The sequence below is a fragment of the Nyctereutes procyonoides genome, unplaced genomic scaffold, assembly GCF_905146905.1.
Source record: "Nyctereutes procyonoides isolate TBG_1078 unplaced genomic scaffold, NYPRO_anot_genome, whole genome shotgun sequence".
NCBI lineage: Eukaryota > Metazoa > Chordata > Mammalia > Carnivora > Canidae > Nyctereutes > Nyctereutes procyonoides.
In genome coordinates, this window is record NW_026575024.1 from 35168520 (window position 1) to 35190887 (window position 22368).

Sequence of the window (22368 nt, forward strand, 5' to 3'; positions counted from 1 at the left end):
ACACAGGTGGTTTTAAAATGAACCAGTGTCCTGGCTACTTTTACAGTGTTGTCACATGGCCACATCCCTGTGTTTAAGCTGCTCAGTGAAATCTTTCTAGAACCCAGCTTTCTTAATTCTCAAATCTCAGTGGTTTTTCCACCTGCAGTATGTATAAAACTCCATTATCATGACAATTATTGCTATTAATCACAGGATCTTTATCTAGTTGTCCTAAAATTAGGTCTCTAGCTCAGCCTAATTTCTTTGAACTTCACCTTATTTCTCTGAGTCCTGCCTTTATCTTGTCAACTAAGCAGAATAGAGGAGAGCCTTGCAGGTGCAGTGATCTCTGGGTGGAGAACACAAGGTGTCCAGAGGGATGGACTCAGCCCTGGATTTCAGCCTGGGCTCCTTTCATGGCCATTCCTGTTGTGCATTTCATGGCTGCCCCTGTACATGGAGCAAGCTGAGATGGTGGCTCATGTATCCACATTGCTTCTCAAGCTCAGAGGAGAGAGAGAAAACAGAGAAACCCCAGATGCTCAATTACCCCCTTAACTGTCATCTTCTTTTTTACTGCAGTTTTAAACACAAATGCCTTCAGGCACAAAAGGATGCTGTGTCTGGTTGCTGGTCTGCCTGCCTGGAAAAGCCAGGCCAGCTGAACCATATGCAGATTTCTTTGAGGAGGAGGGGGAGTTTGATTTAAATTCTGAGTGTCTTTCTTTGCAAGACTCCCCCATTCTCAGGAAGTAGCTCCCCGTGAAGCTGCCTCAGGGGGTAGGGGAGACTCTCTTCAGCCTGAGAAAACCCTCTAAGCTATAATCACTCTCTTCTCACTAATTGTCCAATCTTTCTGTTAACAAAGACTTGGCAAAGCCTGGTAGGGGTGGGAGACACACGAATGGGGAAATAGGTTGGGGGGAAGTGGTAGGAGAGACCAACAGTGTCTGCTGGAGGTAGCATACTGTGTGCTCATGAGGGGGTGTTTCACTGGGGAAGTGGTTCAAGCTGGCACTGGGCACAAAACACTTCCCTAGAATAAACACCTGAGTGACCAGAACCAGGCAGATGTAGCTTTAAATCATCAGCGTGTCTCCAAGTGCAGTTTGCAAGCAGTGTACTTCAGAGGCATCCCAGGGGGGCATTGGAAAAACGTCAGTTCTAGTGATACCTGGGTGGCTCAGTCAGTTAAGCATCTGACTTCAGCTCAGGTCATGATTTCAGGGTCCTGGGATGGAGCCCTGATCAGTGTCTCCGCTCAGCGGGGTGTCTGCTTCCCTCTCTGCCTCTGCCCCTCCCTCAGCTTGTGCTTTGCTTCTCTCTCAAATAAACATATAAAATCTTAAAAAGAAAAGAAAAGAAAAGAAAAACATCAATCTTAAAAAAAAAAAAAAAAAGAAAGAAAAGCATCATCCCAGATCAATAGGGGATCTCTGGTGAGACCTAGAATCTCTAGTTTTACTATGCTTCCCAGTTAATTTTGATGCAGCAGTATGAAAACTGCTGAAAAAGCCTTTGCTTTCAGCCTACCTGCAACATTAGCCACATTATAGGGCTTCTCTGGCTCTCTCATCTGAAAATGCAGCTTACGCCTCAATCCTTGCAAAGTTATTTGAAGATTCATGACAGTACATTTAAGTCCCTAGCACAATACCTGGCACACTGGAAATGCTCCATAAAAGCTAGTATTAATGACACGTTTTCCAGCCCAATTCTTAGTGTGCGCATTCAAAGTTCACCTGCCATTCGATTTCAGAAAAGAGCCAAAGGTATTGATGCAGGGATTTTTAACCTGGCATCCACAGTTTTCCACACCAGTTTATTATAATTCAAAGTATGTTTCTATGCAGGGACTCCCCTCCCCCCACCCTGTCCAGTAAACCACTGCTGGGTTGGTGGGGAGAGGTGTTAATTTATAGGGGTGGGGGAGATATCAGAGTCCATGGACTGGGATGGGAAAAAATTACACTTTTAGTTTTTACCAATCTCAAAGGAAAGGTAGCATTTCCTTCAATTATGAACATAGGCACCAAACTACTATAGTATAAGCAAGAACTGTGTCATCAGTAGAAATCACCACATTACACCTGTTGGAGATACCTCAAAAAATCACATATACTCATTACTTTGAAATTATAATAGTTATTAGACCCATCACAGGATTTTTTTTTATTTAATACATTATAACTACAAAATTAAAATATTTTGATAACTATACTTCAGTCGGTTCCCTCTGTATCTTACTTTATGCGTTTAATGACAGTTTCCTGAAGAGTCCACAGCCAAGAGGGTCCAGGGCTAATGGCTATTTCAGTTGTCAGGTAAAGTGACATTTATATCACCTCACACCCGTTAGAATGGCTATTACCAAAAGATAAATAAAAAGTGTTGGCAAAGATGTGAAGGAAACTCTTGTGCACTGTTGGTGGGAATGTAAATTGGTGTAACCACTATGTAAAAGACTATAGACATTCCTCAAAAAATTAAAATTGAAATACCATATGATCCAGAAATCCTACTTGTCTGTCCCAAGGAAATAAAAACAATAACTTGAAAAGATGCCTGCACTGCCATGTTCACTGCAGCATTATTTACAATAGTCAACGTCCAGAAATTACCTAAGTGTCCAACAATAGGTGAATGGATAAAGGAAATGTAATGTGTCACACACACACACACACACACACACACCATTCTCAGCCATATAAAGGGAGGAAATCCTGCCTTTTGAGACAACATGGATGGAGGCATTATGCTTAGTGATATACATCAGACTGAGAAAGACAAAAACTCATCTGTGGAGTTAAAAAAAAAATCCCAAGATGATAGACATAGAGAACAGATTGGTGGTTGCCAGAGGTAGGGGATACGGGGTGTGTGAAATGGATGAAGGAGTTAAAAGGTACAGACTTTATTTTTATAAAATAAATAAGTCCTGTAAGATAATGTGCAGCATGGTAATTATGATTAATAATACTGTATTACATATTTGAATGTTGTCACACATAAGTCTTCAAAGTTTTCATAAGGAACAAATTGTAATTATGTGTGTTGATAGATGTTAACTAGACTTATCATTTCACAACCTATACATATAGCAAATCATGTTGTACACCTGAAACTTAATATGTCAATTATCTCAAAAAATAAAAAATAAAGTGACGGAGCTTGTCAGGTTGCCTGCTGGGGAAGGATTCACAAAGACTCCTACAACCAATGACATAACAAGTATTTGTTAGCACTGACTGGCCATGGGTTTTCTGGACCCTGGTCTGGGTGATAAGGACACACCAGTGAATAAAATAGGTAAAAATCTCTGCCCTAAGAGCTGAAGTCTGTGTGTGTGCGTGCGTGCGTGTGTGTGTGTGTGTGTGTGTGTGTGTGTGGTCTAGTCAGGTAGTATGATTAATGTACAGACATTGCCTAACTTGGGGAGACTTGTTAGTTCAGTTAAGATGGATCATATAAGATCTTGGAGTCTTTTTTAGCTTTAAATTTTTTCAATGACAATGATGAGACACACTTACCAAAGCATTTGCTAAGTGGGGAAACCTTTCAAGATAAGGAGTCCCTTTGCTTTTAAAACAGTGTATTTTGATCCAGAAATTGGCAACTCAATGCTTCTCATTTTGTCCTCCATCAGATCTATTTATGTAGGAGATATTGTCAGGGTCTCGCCCAAACTCCCTCAGCCCTTCTTGGAGGCGGCCATTTGCTGACAGTTTCTATATAGGCTTCCCATCCTCACCCTCTCTTTGCCAAAGGGAACAAACTTTGTCCGTATACAAGGCAAGATAGACGTTTAAGAGCTGATGTCCTTGGAGCAACTCAGAACCAAGGAGGCATAGGAGATGGTGGATAAAAAACCAAGTATCTTCACCCCTAAGAGGACAATCCTACAGTGTTTTTCCCAGAAAGTCTTCAGTGGGGCCAAGCCCCAGTTACCAGCTCCCCCTCCCCCCCATTATAAGCCATTCATTAAAAAGGACTTTTGAAAAATTTTTTTCTCCCTTCTTCATTCTCACTTCTCCCTCAGCCATGTGGAGTGAGCTTTCTGGGATCACCTCCCAAACAAAATACTTGTTTTTTTTTTTATAATTGTTTTTTTTTATTTATGATAGTCACACAGAATGAGAGAGAGAGAGAGGCAGAGACATAGGCAGAGGGAGAAGCAGGCTCCATGCACCGGGAGCCTGACGTGGGATTCGACCCCGGGGTCTCCAGGATCGTGCCCTGGGCCAAAGACAGGCGCTAAACCGCTGCGCCACCCAGGGATCCCCAAACAAAATACTTGTATCTAAGTCTCTTAGTTTCTCCTTTTGACAGAATCCACACTAAGGTAATATATTTATTTGACCTGGAAATACAACTGAAAATGCACACATGTGAAGGCTCAAGTTGGCCGACTTTCATGAACAATTTGGATTTGTACTACATCGTGTCACTTACACAGAACTGCTCCTGCTTGTACATTTTGTACCTGCTTCAGACTGAATTGATTTTTTCTATGCCTGGAATCTCATTACCGTTTCTTTGATGACACAGTGCTATTCATTTGACTGGTTTGACCAAAGAATCTGAATTCATTGAGTTGTTAACTTCGTGGAATGATTTTATTTTTTCAGTAATTGCTACTGAGTGGGTTCTTCCCAGTGGGTAATGGGGACACAACCATAACTCAGTCTGATTCCATCTGTCTAATCCATTAAAAAAAATCAATCTCATTCTAATTCAAAATTACTCCCTTCTCTTTTGCCTGGGCTAAGCTTGTATTAGTAAAAGAGACAGCAGTAGATAGGTAGTGGCAGGAGACATGGTATGCATTCTTATCCTTTTTTTTCTTCTTCCCCCAAACCATGGGGGTCTCACACTAACATATGGCCCAAATATATGGGGAGCAACCTGGAAGGGAGGGTCCAGGAAAGAGCTGGCTGCAGTCCGCTGCCTTAAAGATGCTGTGGGATGAAGGGGAGATGCCTGGATGTCATTTGTGTCAGTCTTAAGGCTACAACCTCTGCTATGGAGAGTGGTCTTAGTTATAGATGGTACATGTAGATTTTAGAGTAAGGTTCAGCTCCATCCTGACCCTTTCCCCCAGCAGAAAAGTTGCCTTATCTCCCTTTAGTTCCCCTGTGGTGCATGCCTCCAGTGCACTTTCATAGTTAGGCATCTCATTACTTGGTTAAGTGGTTTGACCTGTTCCCTTTTCCCTCTCCGTGGCCCATCACAGACAAAGGGACCTGGTGTCTTCTTCCATGTCCTGCAGTGACTTCCTGCCTGGGGTGGGGTGGGGGGATGCTTCCATCTTTCTCTTCCCTGGCACATGGCCCATCCTTTCTTGGCCTGCTTTCTCAGGCTATTTCCTGAGGGTTTCCACCCTCTGAAATTTCTAGGTTAAGAAACGAACTCTTTAAAAAAAAGATTTTATTTATCTATCTGAGAGATAGAGAGAGAGAGAGAGAGAGAGAGAGAGAAAGCAGGGGAAGGAAGGGGAACATGTCAAGCAGACTCTGAGTTGAGTACGGAGCCCAACATGGGGCTTGATCCCATGACTCTGAGATCATGATCTAAGCTGAAATCAAGAATCAGATGCTTAACTTACTGAGCCACCTACCCACCCCAAGAAATGAACTCTTGATATACAAGCATCACTCTCAACATCATGGGATAAATGTTAATGACTCCCTGGTCCCCCAAAAGAGGAGACACCCAATACTGTCTTCCAGTCTTACCAGAGAGCCTTCACTACACCTGCTCTAATCCAGAATAATCTCATTTTAATGTCTTTTGTCGGCAAAAGTCTTCCGACCAGTTCAGCATCTTTGAAACAGGGAAGTGAAGTGGGAGTCTTCAGTTATCAATCTAGCTTTCCTTGCATGTGGCTTTCCAGAATTTAGTAATTTTAAAAAATCAGTTGTGGTATCTTTGCTGCAGTCTTACACTGTTTGTGACCTCTGGGGATGGGAATATTTATCTTTAGTTCATGTCATTATGATGTTACATCTAACTTTATTCTAACTCAATTTGCATTCCCCAAAGTCATAAGGAAACCATTCTTGGTTACTTAAATAAAATAAATTCAGGAAATCATTGGATTTTCTAATAACACGATGGGAAAAAGGCAAACATTTATTTTTATTTGCAAGTGCAGTTTCTGCCAATAGTTAGTGCTCACAAAACCTTTTAAGCTACAGTAACTTTTGGTAAACTCAATGAATATTTATAAAATACCCAGTGATAAGAAAATTACAGAAAAATTTTCCATTACACTGTTGAAAATGTTTGGAATCCAAAATCCACAATTTTCTGCAATGGTTTTTAATATTTGTTTTCATTAAAAAAAGATTTTCTTTTGCTTTCTACTTCTACATAGTCCTGGTTAAATTAATAATCTGTTCCATGAACTTTTAGGACGGTCATTTTCTGCATTTAAATTTTTATTCATACATATTTATATTAATATTTTAATATTTTACATAAAACATTGATTTGTTGTTGTGTTTTATGAAACAAAATTATAGATCCCATTCATGGTGAGACATTTCCAGTTTGGGGGAAAAACTGAAAATCTAATCTGTAGAAGGTCATTTTATGCCTTTTTTTTTCCTTTTTAGCTATAATAAATAATTAGCAACCTATTAATTACAAAAATTCTTAATTATGCTTAGAGCAACCAGAGAGCATTTTCACAGATTTAAATTCCTATTTGTTACAGTATGTAACATCATTAAGAAAAGCCTCCGGTTTTCCAGTTTGGTAACAAATGGCTTTTTTCTGATGCATAATTAATTGAAACTAATGATGACTATGTAGCTCTTCCAGAGTTTTTAAAGGCAAATCTATATTGGCCTACAGTTAACATGCAAATTCATCCAACAAGCAACACAAAATGTATTGTAGTAGTCATTCATTTTTATCAACATTCAAGAAGACCTAGTCAGCAGCACAACTCCCCTATGTCGGAAACACATTATAACATGGTCACAACTGAAGTCAGAGCACACCTGGTAAAACACCCCTTCCTAATTCATCCTCTAGAGTCAGTCCTGACTTCCAGCACAATACATGAACAATAGCAATTAATACTGTGGTACGAAGGTAAATACAGACAAGAGTTTGGTGTGCTAGCAAACAGTTTTAAAAACAATGACAAACAAAACCAAACATCTTGCCCTGTTCTCTCTCCTTTCCCTTGGTGAGACTGGAATTCTCACAGTCTTACTTACACATTCAGTTTGGGGAACTGAGTCCAATGATCCTAGTGCTGAAACGGTTCCCTTGATGGGAAATTTGGCCACATGGAGACGTCATACCCATTTGAGAAAGGGCACTGTGGGGAACACCTCACTGTGCAAACCTCACTGGCCTGTCATGAATAGCCTTGAAGGAAAATTTGATTTTTCTGAATATTTAGCTTTATCCCAAGGAGTAGTTTGGTGGCCTCCTGTGGCTCAAATTTTATTATTTTTGGTTGGATAAATGAAATCTGCACCTCTATCACCATCACTCTTAATTCTTCCTCCATCACATAAGACACTTGTTAAGATAAGAAAGATTCTACTAAAGCTGACGGTGATTGAGAGTCATTCAGTATTCAAAGTTCCTAAAGAATTGTTGGTTCTCTGAAAGGGATAAAAAAGTAGGAAAGGCTTTGTTCAAACTCTTGCTAGTAAACAAGTATTACTTCAACTGATACTATGGCTACGTGACATCAAAGTACTATAAATTATCAAAACTATAGTACAGAAAAATTACAAATTCATTGCAAAATACATTACACTGCTACCATTAAGAAAAAAGTGCTTTTTGTTTTCCTTTCTTTTTTTTTTTTTTTTTTGCCAGAAAAGTATTCTTTCAATATAGAAAATCCTATGCGTTACCCTGCATGTGGCTAGGATATGTCGTAACGGAGTTTGTACTGAGTCCTTCTCTGATTTGCTGGACGAAGGGCTGAAAAATATAATAATGACTTATTAAAGCCATGTTCCAAATGACCACGCCAGCTGTCAGTGGAGAGATGCCTGTTTAAGACACAAGAAGATGCCCTGGTCTGTTGAACCCTGCCTGTCATCACATTGTCCCACCAACCAGCTGGTTAGAGTACACAGGCCTTTTTTCATGTTCTTCATATTCTCCTGAATTATTCTCATGTCCTCATCTAGCTCTTCCACCTATTTGAATCCTCTGCTCAGTGGTGTCTGTATTGTCTCATGAGGGGAACGATGCAAGATGGTGGACCTGCCAGTTTCAAGAATGGATGTCCAAGGAGTTCCTGGGCTGTGGCTCTTTGTGAGGGTTCCCTCACCAGCATCAGGTCTAGGAATCCCCGGAGCACTGAAGAAACCTGTGAGAACACAAGATCCCAGCCTGAGGACTAACACAGAAACCCAACCCAGTTTCCCTAAAGTGGTTTTCTGGCCACTTCTCAGTTAAGTCATTCTATCAAACAACATAAAATTCTGGAAAGTCAGCTTGAGAAGAAAGAAGTTATGGAAGCAAAAGCAGGTGCTGACTTTATTAACATATGCTATTTTCTTTACTTTCTTCAGTGTACGTGCTATTGAAGTGAGCACTTTTTTTTACCTTCTTCAGGTTTGAAATAATAGTAGCTAATGATAGGGCAATGAAGAATGACAATTGATTTGCTAAATTAAATAATGGGAAGAATTGCATTTTGAAGTGCTTACTATTTATAGGCACCAGTCACACACGTCTGATGAAGTATGGTACAAGCATGGAATATTTTTATTTTTATAACAATAGCAACCATCTAGGCTTTGTGGACTCCCCCTTCTTGAAAACAAACAGAGTTCTGTAAGGATATCTGACACAGATACCATGTTTTCCCGTAATTTCTTGTAATTTACTTTTTGAAGTATATCTTACATACATTCAAATTCATAAATATTAAGTGTATGTCTTACATAGTATACATATTTACACCTATTTACTCTCCAGACCCATCACAATACAGAACATTTCTGCCATTGCAGGGGGTTACCTCCGGCCCCCTTCCTGTTAATACACATCTCCCTGCAAAGGGTCACCACTCACCTGACTTCTAGTAGCATAAATGAATTTTGTATCTTTTGTCCATAAATGGACTCATATACTGTCAATTCTTCTCTGTCTGGCTTCTTTCACTCAACATCATGTCTGTGGGCTTCATCTCTGATATGTGTAGTAAAAGCTTTAATCTTTTCATTGTTGTGTGCACTCACTGTTAAACTGTACCACATATAATTTATCTATTTGGAAAACAATCTTGGTGTCTAGTTTCTGACCATTAGGATTAAGGTTGCTCTGGTATGTGACTTGGAAGAGCAACACACCATCTCTATTGGGTGTGAGACTATTTTGATACCATGCTTTTTTACTCACTTTTAATTATCTAAACTTAGTCCAATGATGTTAAAGTTTTAATCTGTTCAGTTCAAGCAGTCCCTGTCTCCTTGCAAGGTCACACTACTATAGGAGTGATTCTACTGGGGTTCTTCTCTAAGATTTAGGGGTGAAGGGAGAGGGTAATTCTCCCCTAAAAGGCAGCTTCACTTCCTCTCAATGCTATAACGTGAGAGGAGGGGAGGTATGTGTGGTGTCAGTGTTTATACGATCCTGTGGAAATGGCTACTCCGTCCCAGTAAGCCCTCCCCCTTCACTCCCACCAGCAGTTCCCAGGATGGTGGTTCTTTGACTCAGCATCATTATTTCCTGAGCTTGACTCTACGTGGCAATCCTTGGAAAACAGGAAAGATCTTACTTGGTCCCTTAATCATGCGCTTCATTGCCCTGTACAATCTAGCCCCTGCCTACCCCTCTGACATATCTTGCCTTTTCCCCTGGTTCACTTTGCTAGCCACAGAAGATTTCATCTTGGCAGAAGGCCTTTGCATCTATTGTTTCCTCTGCCTCAGACATTTGTCTCCCAGATCTTTGCGTACCTTACTCCTTCCTTGCATTCCTATTCCAGTTCAGATACTCTGTCCCCAGAAGGGCTTCTTTCACCCTTCAACCTAAACAAACTTCCAATCCACTCTCTTGCATACTCCATTGCATTACAATGTGTGATTTGCTTCATAGCATATTCCACTCTCTGAAATGATTTTGTTTATCCATTTGTTTGTAGTTTACCATCTGCCTCCCCAACCCAACTGGAACACAAGCTCTATGAGAGTCAGGAAATCTGATGTCTTTTGCTGCAATATCCCCAGTAATTAGAATAGTCCCCAGTATGTCATAGGTGCTCGTCGAGGTAATTCTCTTGGAGTAAGGTAAATCTTGCCTGATTGACTCTTCTAGCCAACCCTTCAACAGAGGACCCAGTTGCATCCCATTTTACAGACAAACTTCAGAGATGGAGAGGCTGAGTCCTTTGCCCATTGAGTGAATAGGAAGAGCAGAGATTTGAATCCAAGTGATTCTAATTCCAAAGTCCATGCCCATAAACCAGGATCTACTCCTGGATATGATACTATTCTCTGAAGATACAGAGAGACTGAAAAAAATCTAAGAATGATTTTGAACTTCAGCAATAGATACTGCTTCTCACCTTGTGTAGGTCCTTCACTCTTGGAGGTAAACTATCCCGAATCCTCCGCATTGCCTGGAGGGGAGGCTCATTGAAGTAGGGGGGTTCGCCATCGATCATTTCTATCACCATGATCCCAAGGGACCAGATGTCCACCTGTCAGGCACAATCCAGTGGTTATCTCAGGCAAAGAGAACATTCTGAAATGTGTGTCCAGGGGACCCAACAGATTCACACCCACTTATAAATTAATATGATATTTGTAAACTTAGAAGGTTTATAATGCCAATAGGTTTAGAGTGAACTGCCGAGTTACCAAGTTTTTGCTAATGGTCTTCATTTGCTTTTTAAAAAATTGTTATTTTATGTTTTATTTTATTTAAATTCAATTTAATTAATATACAGCATATTCATTTGCCTTTTAAAGACAACTTCAGTGAGATTTCATTTAGGTACACAGGACAATCTTAGCATTCTGGAGTTTAGAACTTCTTCTTCTTTTTTTTTTTTTTAATTGCCAAATTTGGTGGTTACCTACCTAAGGGCAGATGAGAAAAACACCCAGTTTTATGTTTGGAACATAGAGAAGACAGTTGTATTTAAACCATGAAAAAGGCATTTGACAAACTCATAACACACTGCTACATTGCATAACACCATATATGCTGATCCCTTTATTTATAATTTTATTTTTTTAGAGATTTTCCTTTATTTATTTGAGGTAGAGAGAAAGAGTGAGATAGCATGAGCAAGGGGCAGAGGGAGAGGGAGAAGTAGACTCCCCACTAAGCAGCAAGCCCCATGCAGGGCTCTGCCCCAGGACCCAAGACCCGGGATCTGGACCTAGCCAAGGCAAGTGCTTAACTGACTGAGCCACCCAGGGGTCCCCAATTTGATTTTTAAAAGCAATTCTTCCTTCCCTACGTTGTGCTGCGGCTCTTTCCTTTGCATTTTATCATTTTGAAGCAGCATGTGCAAAACCCTGCTTTATAGAACCATTTTCAAGGAACAGAGAAAAGAAAAGGAGGAGACAACAAGCAATTCTTTTTGAGTAAAGAACAGGCAGTCAGGACAATGAGAAGGCAGAGCTGGTCTGTAACCCCCCCCCTCAGGGCGCTTCCCCTTCACAGCCTCCTCACACCTCTTACCAGCTGCATGCCTGCTCTAACCCTTGCTGTGATCTTCACAGAGAATTTATGCTCTTGGGACCACTGGGAGAAAACCAAGTCGAGTACTTCTTCAAGGGCAAGTAAACAAGGGAAAGAGAGCAGAGTCTGCCTTCACTTATGCCAATACCCTTAGTCCACTGGCCCATGCCACTTCTTCACGCTTCCCCTCGCTTAGAATCACCTTCTGCACCATAATGTTTGGAAACGCTGTGTGCCCGGCCGGAACGAGCTCCTTGCGGTCGTGCGTGTGGACTTGCCTGCTGCCGCAGCGCTCGCTCACACCACACACTCCCTCTCTAGAAGGCCTTTCTTCCACTCCTTCTGGCCTCATTTTCACATACCCAAAGCTTATCTCTTAATAGATTATGAACAATTGGTTCTTTTCCAAGGGAAACAGAACTTGGGCCTTATTTTAAAATACAATATTCGTATCTTACTTTTTCCATGGGAAAACATTACTACTCAGCCAAATACTACCTCTATTTTGCAGAGCTTTCTCTGACCCTCTATCCTTTGAATCATGATACCCGCTCATCTGTGCATCTCTAGCCACTTTTCAAGTTGCATTGCCTTGCTTTGAGTATGCTGCCACTGAGGGTGGTGGGATCAGAGTTTGCCTGATTCCCTCCCACCCCCAATGTATGTTTAGGGCCTCAGTAAATGCCTCTGGATCAATATTGTGGCAGTCCCCTGCCACAACCTACTCTGTGACAAGTCTAGTAATGGGAGTCAAATATGGAGTCAAAGTCATCATCTTGATCTGTGTTCATTAACTTTCTCAGAACCAATGCACCCTTGAGCCTCTCCAGCCACTCCCAAACAATGACTGTCACCCCCTTACCTCTGTCCCATAAGGTAGCCTCGAAATCACCTCGGGCGCCATCCAGTAGGGAGTGCCAACCAGTGATTTCCTTTTTGGCACCTCTTTAGAAACTTGAGCACAGAAACCAAAGTCAGATAACTTTATCTGAAAAGGAAAGAAATACAACAAAGTTAACAATCTAAAAATATCAGCTTCCAGATGGAGGAATAGACTTTCAAATTCAAAACAAAACAGTCTCATGGACAGGCCTTGGAAATATTGGTGGTTGTCAGACCTTTTTTATTGGAAAGGCATGATCCATTTTAATGAAGAAACCTCCCATGGCTCCACCAGGGTTCACTTGCAAATGTGAAACCAAAAAAAAGTTACAAATTACACTCCAAACAACAAATTTGTTAAAATTCAAACTCACAACTTTAATTTAATATACAGATGATGGTTTGGTGTAAATAAATTGCTGTTTTTTTAAAGTAGGCTCCATGCTCAGTTTGGAGCCCAGCACAGGGCTTGAACTCATGACCCTGAGAACAAGATCTGAACTGTGATTAAGAATCAGATGTTTAAAAAAAAAAAAAAAGAATCAGATGTTTAAAAAAGAAAAAAAAAAAAAGGAAAAAAGAATCAAATGCGAAAAAAAAAAAAAGAAAAGAAAAAGAATCGGATGCTTAACTGACTGAGCCACCCAGGTACCCCAGTAAATTGCTATTCTTAATGAGAGTTTTATATATACTGTTGCTGTTTAGGTTGTTTTGCATTGAACACATTTGGATTTCTAAGTACCATGAGATGATTAAAATGATCTGCCCCATTTCTGTATTTGAATTAATGCAAGACCCCATTATATAGAATGCTGAGATATCACTTTTAAGTTTTGGCTCTTCTTTTTGTTTTCCTCCTTTGCTCATGACAAACTGAATTTGCTAATGTGTACATCAGTGTAGGTAAAAATATGAGTGTAGAAACTTGGTATTAGCACTTGGTTACTAGGGGTTTAAGGTGGCCATCCTACTGACCCAGTGTATATATATGTTATTTATCTTGGATGTCATCAAAAAGGAAAAAAAAAAACCTGAAAACTCTTGCACAGAGCTTTTAAGATTACTATTAAGAACCTACTGCACCATTAGGTTTACTGTGGGCTTATTTACCCCAGATGACCAGGATTCAGTTTATTTTTGGGGGCCATGATTCTGGTTCATGACAACTTCGTCTGAACTTCAGATGGCCTCACTGAAGAGGACTGCCACTTGGGGTTGCTGGTGATGAAACAATACACTCAAAGAAAATAATGGTTCAGAATGGGCATTTAAGAATAAAAATTTCCATAGATTAAAGATATAGTCTCTACAGCACAAATTCTCCCTTAATTCTCTTCAGAACTCCCTGAACTTTTTCAGTCTTTTTCTCTGGCTCTTTCTCTGCTGCCTGCACCTTCAATACTGGGCTTCTCAGGGTTTGGGGTCTCTACCCTCACCTCTTTATATGTTCTTGCTGGGGTACTCTGGGTACTCCACATGGAGTTGATTTTTATGAAAGGCATAAAGTCTGTGTCTAGATGAATTTTTTGCAGATGTATATCCAGTTGTTCCAGCAGCATTTGTTAAAAAAGACTATCTTAGATCCATTGTATTGCCTTTGTTCCCTTGCCAAAGATCAGTTGACTCAATTTATGTGGGTCTATTTCTGGGCTACTTGGTGCCACTGGCCCATTTGTATTTTCTTTTGCCAATACCACATTGTTTCAATGACTATAGTTTTCCCGTAAGTACTAAAGTCAAGCAGTGGTAGTCTTGCACGACTTTGCTCTTCTTTAATATGTGTTGGTCTTTTGCCTCTCCCTATATACTTTCTAATCAGTTTGTCCACAAAATAATTTGCTTGGATTTTGACTGGGATTGTACTGAATCTATAGATTGAGTTGGGAAGAAATTACATTTTGGCAATATTGAGTCTTCCTATCCACAAACATTGAGTATCTCTTCATTTAGTCCTTTCATTTTAGCCATCACTGTTTCGTAGTTTCCCTCGTATAAATCCAGTATGTTTTGTTAGACTTATACCTAAATATTTTAAGGTATTAGTGTAAGTGGAGGTGTGTTTTTAATTTCAAATTCCATTCATTCGCTGCTACGATATAGCAAAATGATGGACTTCTGTCTAAAACCATATATCCTTTAACCTTGTTATACTTCTAAGTTGTCTTAGTTTTTCTTGTTAATTCTTGAGTTTTCTACATTGATGATCATGTCATCTGTGAAGAGAGACAGTTGTATTTCTTCCTTCCCAATATGTATAACTTTTATTGTTCCTTTCCTTGAATTACTGCATATGTTAGTACTTCTAGTAAGATATTGAAAGGGAGAGGTGAAGGGGAACATCTTTGTCTACTTCCTAGTCTTAGTGGGAAAGTATATTCAATTCTTAATTCAAGAATATGAAATTCATACTTCAAGGCCCTGGTTACTTCTCACTTCTTCCAGAATTTTTCTCAGGAGCCCATATTGATCTCTCCCCTCCCCAAATGTGAGAGAATTTAGCACTCATTCAATCTTGAACTATTTCAGATGCTGATTTTGTGACAGTCCTCACAGAAATGACAGTCCTCATTGTGAAGCCTCATTGTATTCCTTAAGAGCTGGGAAAACAGTAGATACCCCAAAAACACATGTTACTAGATGTATTTTATTTTATAATGACACATACATATATCATAGTGGATCATGTGGTAGAGGACATATTGGTACTCTTTCTGAAACCATTATTAACTTAACTGAGGATAGCTGCTTTAGAATCAAAGTTGGAAGACAGATGAAATAGGGGTAATGTATTGGAAATTATTTGTGTCTTTTTCTATTTCCTTGTTCATGATCTCCTCTCTAATCAGGCCAAGGTTAGTGGTGGTGTGGCTTGGGGTGGGAAGAAATTAGATTGCTCCAGATGGAATGCTAGAGAAAGTTGGTTTAATGGAGAGATGATTTTCTCAACTGCTTTGGCATGTCAAGAATCAAACCCAGATATGTTAGATCATAGATTTCTCATGTGGTATAAAGAAGAGAGCCTTGGGGTCTTAGTAGCTGGTCCATAATCCTTGTTGTCCTATTGTAAAAGGAGTCTACAATTCAGGGAAGCGAAAATCCTATAGTCCATTCCTTTTAGCCTGAGATTATTTGCAGGAGAAGACAAAGAGCAGCCATTTGGTTATGGCAGGTCCCAACCCTACTATACATCACTTCCGCCACTCCAAGCAGATGGTGGTGGCCTTCAGAAATACCTAAGTAGTAAATATCCCCAAACAAGGGAGATGAACAGCCACATGCATCTGTGTTCAGAGGTAATATTCAAAGTATTTAATAACCAGAATCATCTAGACCATTTGGAGTCTAGACACGAAGTTGAGCTGTGTGCTGGAGTGATCCCTGGGGGCTTTACCATCTTTAATGAGGCAAGGGCATCCCAGTAAAGAGCTGTTATAATGGGGGATACTCCAATGACTTGTAACAGTGGCTATTAACCAACAAGAATGAAAAGATTGTAATATTTCAATAATGGGTATGGATATACTACTGAATGCTGGCTGAATATCAGCCTTGGTTATACCAAATGTGGCCTCCTGAAGAGATGGCACAACAGAGTGGGTGGCAGGAAACTTGAGGCAATGTTATTGGCTTCCATGGTCTTTGTCTGTTGTGCAGGGGTCCAGAAACTCCTCCAGATCTCAATGAAGGAATGGAAAAGTGCCTGGCACAAGCCTATGGTTGGCATGAGGAGTCTCAGGATGGCTTTCAAGACTTGAAACAGGAGGCTGAAGTTGTGAAATGCTGCAGAGGCACTTTCCCAAAAAGCCCAGCAGCTGTGGGACCTGTTAATCATCAGTGGTCACCAGTCCTTGTAGCAGAAGAGGCCAGTTATGCCAAGGCAGGGAGCAGAGAGAAACAAGAAGATGGGTCTTATATCCTTCACCTTTAGTTCCCAGAAGTCATATTTGTCCTTTATTCTAGACTCCTTGAGAAAGAGAGGGCTGGGAAATGAGAAGAGGGAGTGGATGGGAGCCAAATCTGAAAGATTGAGGTTCTAAAGGTATCAGTTAAAGCTTACATTAATGTGGTTGTGGGGCTCCTGGGTCGCTCAGGAGTTGAGTGTCTATCTTTGGCTCAGGTCATGATCCTGGGGTCCTGGGATCAAGTTCTGCACCAGGTTCCTCACAGGGAGCCTGCTTCTTCCTCTACCTATGTCTCTGCCTCTCTCTGTGTCTCTCCTGAATAAATAAATAAAATTAAAAAAAATAATGTGGTTGAACTTTAATAGACAATGTTTATTTAAGTAGACTAAATTTAATAGATTGAATTAAGAGCTGTTTTTTGTTTCGTTTTGTTTTTTTAGTCAGGTGAACTTTGTGAAGAAGTCTAGATCAGTTTTTAAAAATGGGAAAACTATAATTGTGTGTCTATATGTTAGTGGTTATCTCCAGAGCTCTAGTGTGAGTAAATTCGTAACCCTACTACACAGTGAAGGAGGAACAATTTTGCCAAAACATTTTTTTTTTTGCCTGTAAATTTTAAAAACCTAAATTAAGCAGGTGAATGTATCAGCATTTTGGCATTGGCAGTTTTTAATTTCAACACTTCTAGTGTGGCTTTCTTTTTCCAGACATAAAAAAAGACCCCAAACCTGCCAGACTAATAATTATTTCCTGACAATATGTAAAATGAAAAACTGAAACTCAACACGGGAAGCTACATCTGTTCTTCTTTTGTAGACGTGGAAGTGGTTTTACCTGAATTTTTTACTCATTCAAGGACATAAAAGACAATTCTCTAAAAGAACATAATTGCACACAACACTCGTCCAAACAAATCTGCAAGTAGATAATGAGAACTCAAGTACTGAGTATAATAAAGCACTATAGGCAGATCTTCAAATCACACAGACTCTACGCTGAGCCTTATTTCAGAGAGAACTGTACCACATGGTGGATTAGGAAATACTTTGTCTCACTAATGCAGTTAGGTTAAGAGAACTGCAACTAACACACTGCCAATCTCTTAACAGCAAGCAATGCAGCTTGTTCCCCAGGGGCCAGAAAATAGAGCTTAGAGCTCAAAGCGGCTCTTTAAAGCTGTGATCCTATTCATCACAGTGGATCCTGGCTAGGAATCAGGGGCCGCACAAAAACGTGGGTGGTGGAGGAGAGGCGGGGGTGGGGGGGATGTATTCACAAGATAGCTACAGGTTTAAGAGAGAAGGTAAAACCCTCATTTTGTAAATTGCATACACTCTAAAGAATTCATGCATCTGCTTCAGGTTTTTGCCAAGGCAAAAAGATGGCTGTTTTTGTGCCTGGCTCCCAGGTAATGAGGTAAAGATATTCAAAGTGTGTAGCATCGGCATCCCCTGGGAATCTGGGAGAGATGCAGGCTTTGGGGTATTACCCAGTCTGGCTGGAATCAGAATCTCTGGGGGGCGATCCTGGAATTTGTTTTTTTTGGCTAAGGTCTCCATTGGTTTCCATGTTCACTCCAGTTTGAGAACTTCTGTTTTTTTTTTTTTTTTTTTTTTTTTTAAATTTTTATTTATTTATGATAGTCACAGAGAGAGAAAGAGAGAGAGGCAGAGACATAGGCAGATGGAGAAGCAGGCTCCATGCACCGGGAGCCCGATGTGGGATTCGATCCCGGGTCTCCAGGATCGCGCCCTGGGCCAAAGGCAGGCGCCAAACCGCTGCGCCACCCAGGGATCCGAGAACTTCTGTTTTAAGAAGAGCAATGACCCAGGAATGGAAAGAGGTAAGAGAAGAGGCCAGACTGATAAAGATGTCTCCAGCGTAAAGCCCACTTCTTCAGCTGCTAAACTGAAGAGAGGAGGGAGGACGTCAGAGTTGTGAAGCTGGACTGGTATGGAGGCCCCAGCCAGCTCCTCTGCCACTTGACAGAGTGGGACAGGGTGGGAACTTGCCTAAGACTGTACAACAGTAGGAGGACAGTAGAGAGGAGGACTCAGACCTGGTCTCCTGACTTGTAGGCTGTACTGCCTGCAGAGGAAAAGCCACCTGTGTGGAGTAGCAGGGAAAGGAAAAGGCATAGAGTCTGGGGTCATCTCAGACACCGTGGGAAAGGAATGAATTTAAGCAAGCTATGTAACATACTCATGTCTCTCTTCATTTACGAAGAGCTTCTGGAGGTAATCTTCAGGTCTTCCTCTAATTGGAAAATTCTAGTTATTTGAGAGACAAAAACATTCAAATGCCTAAGAGTGCCAGAAAAACTATCAATGAATTTAACAGACCATGTGGAGACAATGGAAAACTAGAGGTACATGTCCTTGGTAAAGAGACACTGACCTCTAGCTGTCAGGGTCCAGTAAAGGGGAGTGTGGAACAGTCACAAGGCCCTGGTCACCATCTATGGCCCCATATCTATCCTTTACCCTCATTTGCAATCCTGTGAAAGAGAGGGCACAAACACATTACACTGTGCCTGGGCCCCTCTCCCTCGGAGGACATGGCAAGACAAAGACTCAGTGCAAATCATTTATTGAGGACATAAAGGCAACTGGTAGTGAAATGAGAATATAGAGTAGAGCAGGGAAGGCAGCTAGTCAAGGATTAGTCAGCAATGTAGGAACCAGAGCTTACTCCTGATGAGGAAGTCTGGAATATTGGGTAGAACATGTGCCTCAGAGCTAGTCTACCCAAGGGCAAGAAAGCTGGGGTACTTATACAGCAACTTTCCTCACTTGATCCTGGGCTGCCCCTAGGGAGCATGAATGTTAATTCCCTGGAATTTCTAGCCTACTCTGTTCTGGAAGAACGGAATGCATGGCTGGACAAAGTCCCCAGGAAAAGAGATGCCAGTGGCAGCACTGGGAGGTGGAGCTATGAGCACCAAAGGAGGAAGTCCGGTGAATGTATGGGTGCAGCCTCAACAGCATCCTCCCCACACTACCTCCATTACCAGCATATGTGAATTCAGGCACAGTGTTGTCAGGTACATTCATTTCTTTTAAAGATTTTATTCATTTATTGAGAGAGAGAGCTTGCAAGAGAGAACACGAGTAGGGGGAGGGTCAGAGGGGCAAGCAGACTCCACACTGAGTGGGGAGCCTGATGTGGGGCCCTATCCCAAGACCCTGGGATCATGACCTGAGCTGAAGGCAGACACTCAACTGACTGAGCCACCCAAGCACCCCAGATACTTTGATTTTTTAAAGGAAGATAGGAATCTGAAATTTTATGTGACATTTCCTGATTCTTAAATTATGGCAATTTTTAGTTAAAAAAAAAAAGGACCACAACAATCACTGTGTATTTCCTTTTTCAATACAGGCACTGGGCTTAATAGATCATGGTTTTGATTTCCATTCTAGCCAATGAATTTGATAAAAGTTAAGTTACTCACTGTCTAGTGGCTCCTAAGTATCATCTCTCAAATGCAAACCTCAGGCCGAGGAAAGATCATAGATGAATTTATGCAACCCTTAATTGCAAGGGTCGGGGATCACCTTCTCTGAGCATCTAATTTATACCTCGGTTACTTCTCCTGGTTTCACACAAGAATGACTTTATGTGATTCTTGCAACCACTCTATGACATGCTATTTACTTTGCCCTTTCAAACTCTAAATACCACATCCCCCCTCTGCTTAACATGGATTAGTGACTCATTAGAGATTATTTCTGCTATAGACAAACAATGAACAATTTACTCTGAAAGCAAACAATCTCCCTTCTAGTCTTTGAAGTGGCCACAAAGGATTTATCCCCCCCCCCTTTTTAAAGTAGGTTCCATGCTGGGGCTTGAACTCACAACCCTGAGATTGAGACCTGAGTCGAGATCAAGAGTCAGATGCTTAACAGACTGAGCTACCCAGTCACCACAAGGATTTATCTTTTCTTTTAAGTATTTTATTTATTTATTTGATAGTGAGAGTGAGAGAGCAAGAGCAGAGGTGAGGGGCAGGGGAGAGACTCCCCACTGAGCAGGGAGCCCAATGTGGGGCTCAATCCTAGGACTCCGGGATCATGAGCTGAACTGGAAGGCAGATGCTTACCAGACTGAGCCACCCAGTTGCCTCAGGATTTATCCTTTTAAAAAACCCTGAGCAATTCACTGTCTCTTTTAGTTTTAATTTTTAAATAATTATAGATTCATAGGAAGTTGCAAAGAAATGTGCATTCAGTCTTTCCTAATGGTATCTTATACAACTAGAGTGTATCTTATATCAACACCAAGAAACTGATGTTGGTATAGTCCATAGATCTTGTTCAGATTTAATCATTTCTACATGAACCCATTTATGTGTGTTGTGTATAAGTGTGTGTATACACTTTGCAATTGTTATCACACTGTAGCCTTGAGTAACCACCACCACAATCAAGGTAGCCAACTGTTCCTTGGGGCACCTGCGTGGCTCTGTTGGTTAAGCGTTCAACTCTTGATTTCAGCTCAGGTCATATCTCAGGGTTGTGAGATCAAGCCTTGTGTCAGCTTCAAGTTCAGTGGAGAGTCTGCTTGAAATTCTTTCTCTTCCTCTGCCCCTCCCCTGCTCATGTGCACACATTCTCTCTCTAAAATAAATAAATAGATGTCTTTTAAAAAAGGTTCCCAACTGTCCCATCACCATAAGACTCCTCATGCTACCCGTTTACATTCACCCTGCATTCCCTCATTGAATTGTGTGGCATGTATCTTTTCAAGATTGACTCTTTTCCACTCCACACAATTTTTTTTCTGAGTGGTATTGCATGGTACAAACACCTCCCACTTAGTTTAACCACTCACCTTTTGAAGGACTCTCAGGTAGTTTCTAGTTCTGGGCTATTATAAATGAAATGGCTACAAATGTATGCGTGCAAGTAAGTTTCCATTTTTCTGGAATATATGCCTAAGAATGAAATTGTTGACCAATAACATGCAATTTTTAGTTTTAAGGAACTCTTCTTCAGAGTGGCTGCACTATTTCACATTCCCACCAGCAGTGTATGAGTAAGTGGTGTTATTGCTACTTTTCATTTTGGCCATGCTGACAGATGTGAAGTGATATCTCCTAGTTTCAATTTGTATTTCTCTAAGGGTTAATGATGCTGCACATCTCCCAACAAGAAGAAAAATCAGTACAGCTTGTGTAACAAACAATATTTTTCCAGAAAAAGCCAAGAAAATATTCCTCAGCTAATGAGCTCCTCTGATCATAAGTCAATCTTCCTCTCCCACTGAAGGTTTTACATTCCCTCCTCCTGAACTGGAAGGGCTATACGTACAGTGGAACTGGCATCATGAGACTTCGAGGTTAGATCATAAAAATGCCATGCGCTTCTACCTTGGGATATTTGCTCTTGGAATCCAGCCTCCATTCTGAGAGGAAGGCCACATGGAGAGGTCACATCATAGGTGTTCTGGTTGACCTCTCAGCGGAATGCCCAGCCACTAGCCAGCATTCACTCCTCCAGTATGTTAAGTGAGGAAGACTTCTAGATGCATCATCTAGCCTACAAGTCAGAGCAGCCCTGGCTAGGTGAGCCCAGCCAACCTTCAGAGCCATGAAGAACCCTACAGTGACTTTTGACTTAGACCTTAAGTGTGGGAGCGATTTGTTACAATGACAACAAATAAATGAGGAGGTCTACTCCACTATAAAACTTCATGCTCTACTAGATTAGTACAAAATAGATTAGTACAAAAATTTTTTGAAGTAGCCACACCATGTCTCTGCTCTCATTCTTGAAAAAAAAAAAGTTTCCTTTCTCTATAGAAACTGAAGAAGCCCACTGTGCTGTTCTGAAATGTGAATAAGCCTACTCTGGGCAACATGGCCAGGAGCCACATCATCTTGGTGCTGCCTGCAACACTGAGTGTTCTTGTCTGGAAC

General features: G+C 40.9%; 1 protein-coding gene across 1 annotated transcript in view; it reads right to left on the bottom strand.

The window, feature by feature from the left end:
- Positions 1 to 6143: 6143 nt before the first annotated feature.
- PAK5 (p21 (RAC1) activated kinase 5) overlaps positions 6144 to 22368 on the bottom strand; it is a 156269-nt gene continuing 140044 nt past the window's right edge. The window contains exons 7-9 of the mRNA XM_055304136.1: positions 12524 to 12649; positions 10535 to 10669; positions 6144 to 8329 (exon numbers count right to left, since the gene is read on the bottom strand). Coding sequence (XP_055160111.1) covers positions 8174 to 8329; positions 10535 to 10669; positions 12524 to 12649 — 417 coding nt within the window. The 3' untranslated portion in view covers positions 6144 to 8173. The remainder of the gene's footprint in view (positions 8330 to 10534; positions 10670 to 12523; positions 12650 to 22368) is intronic.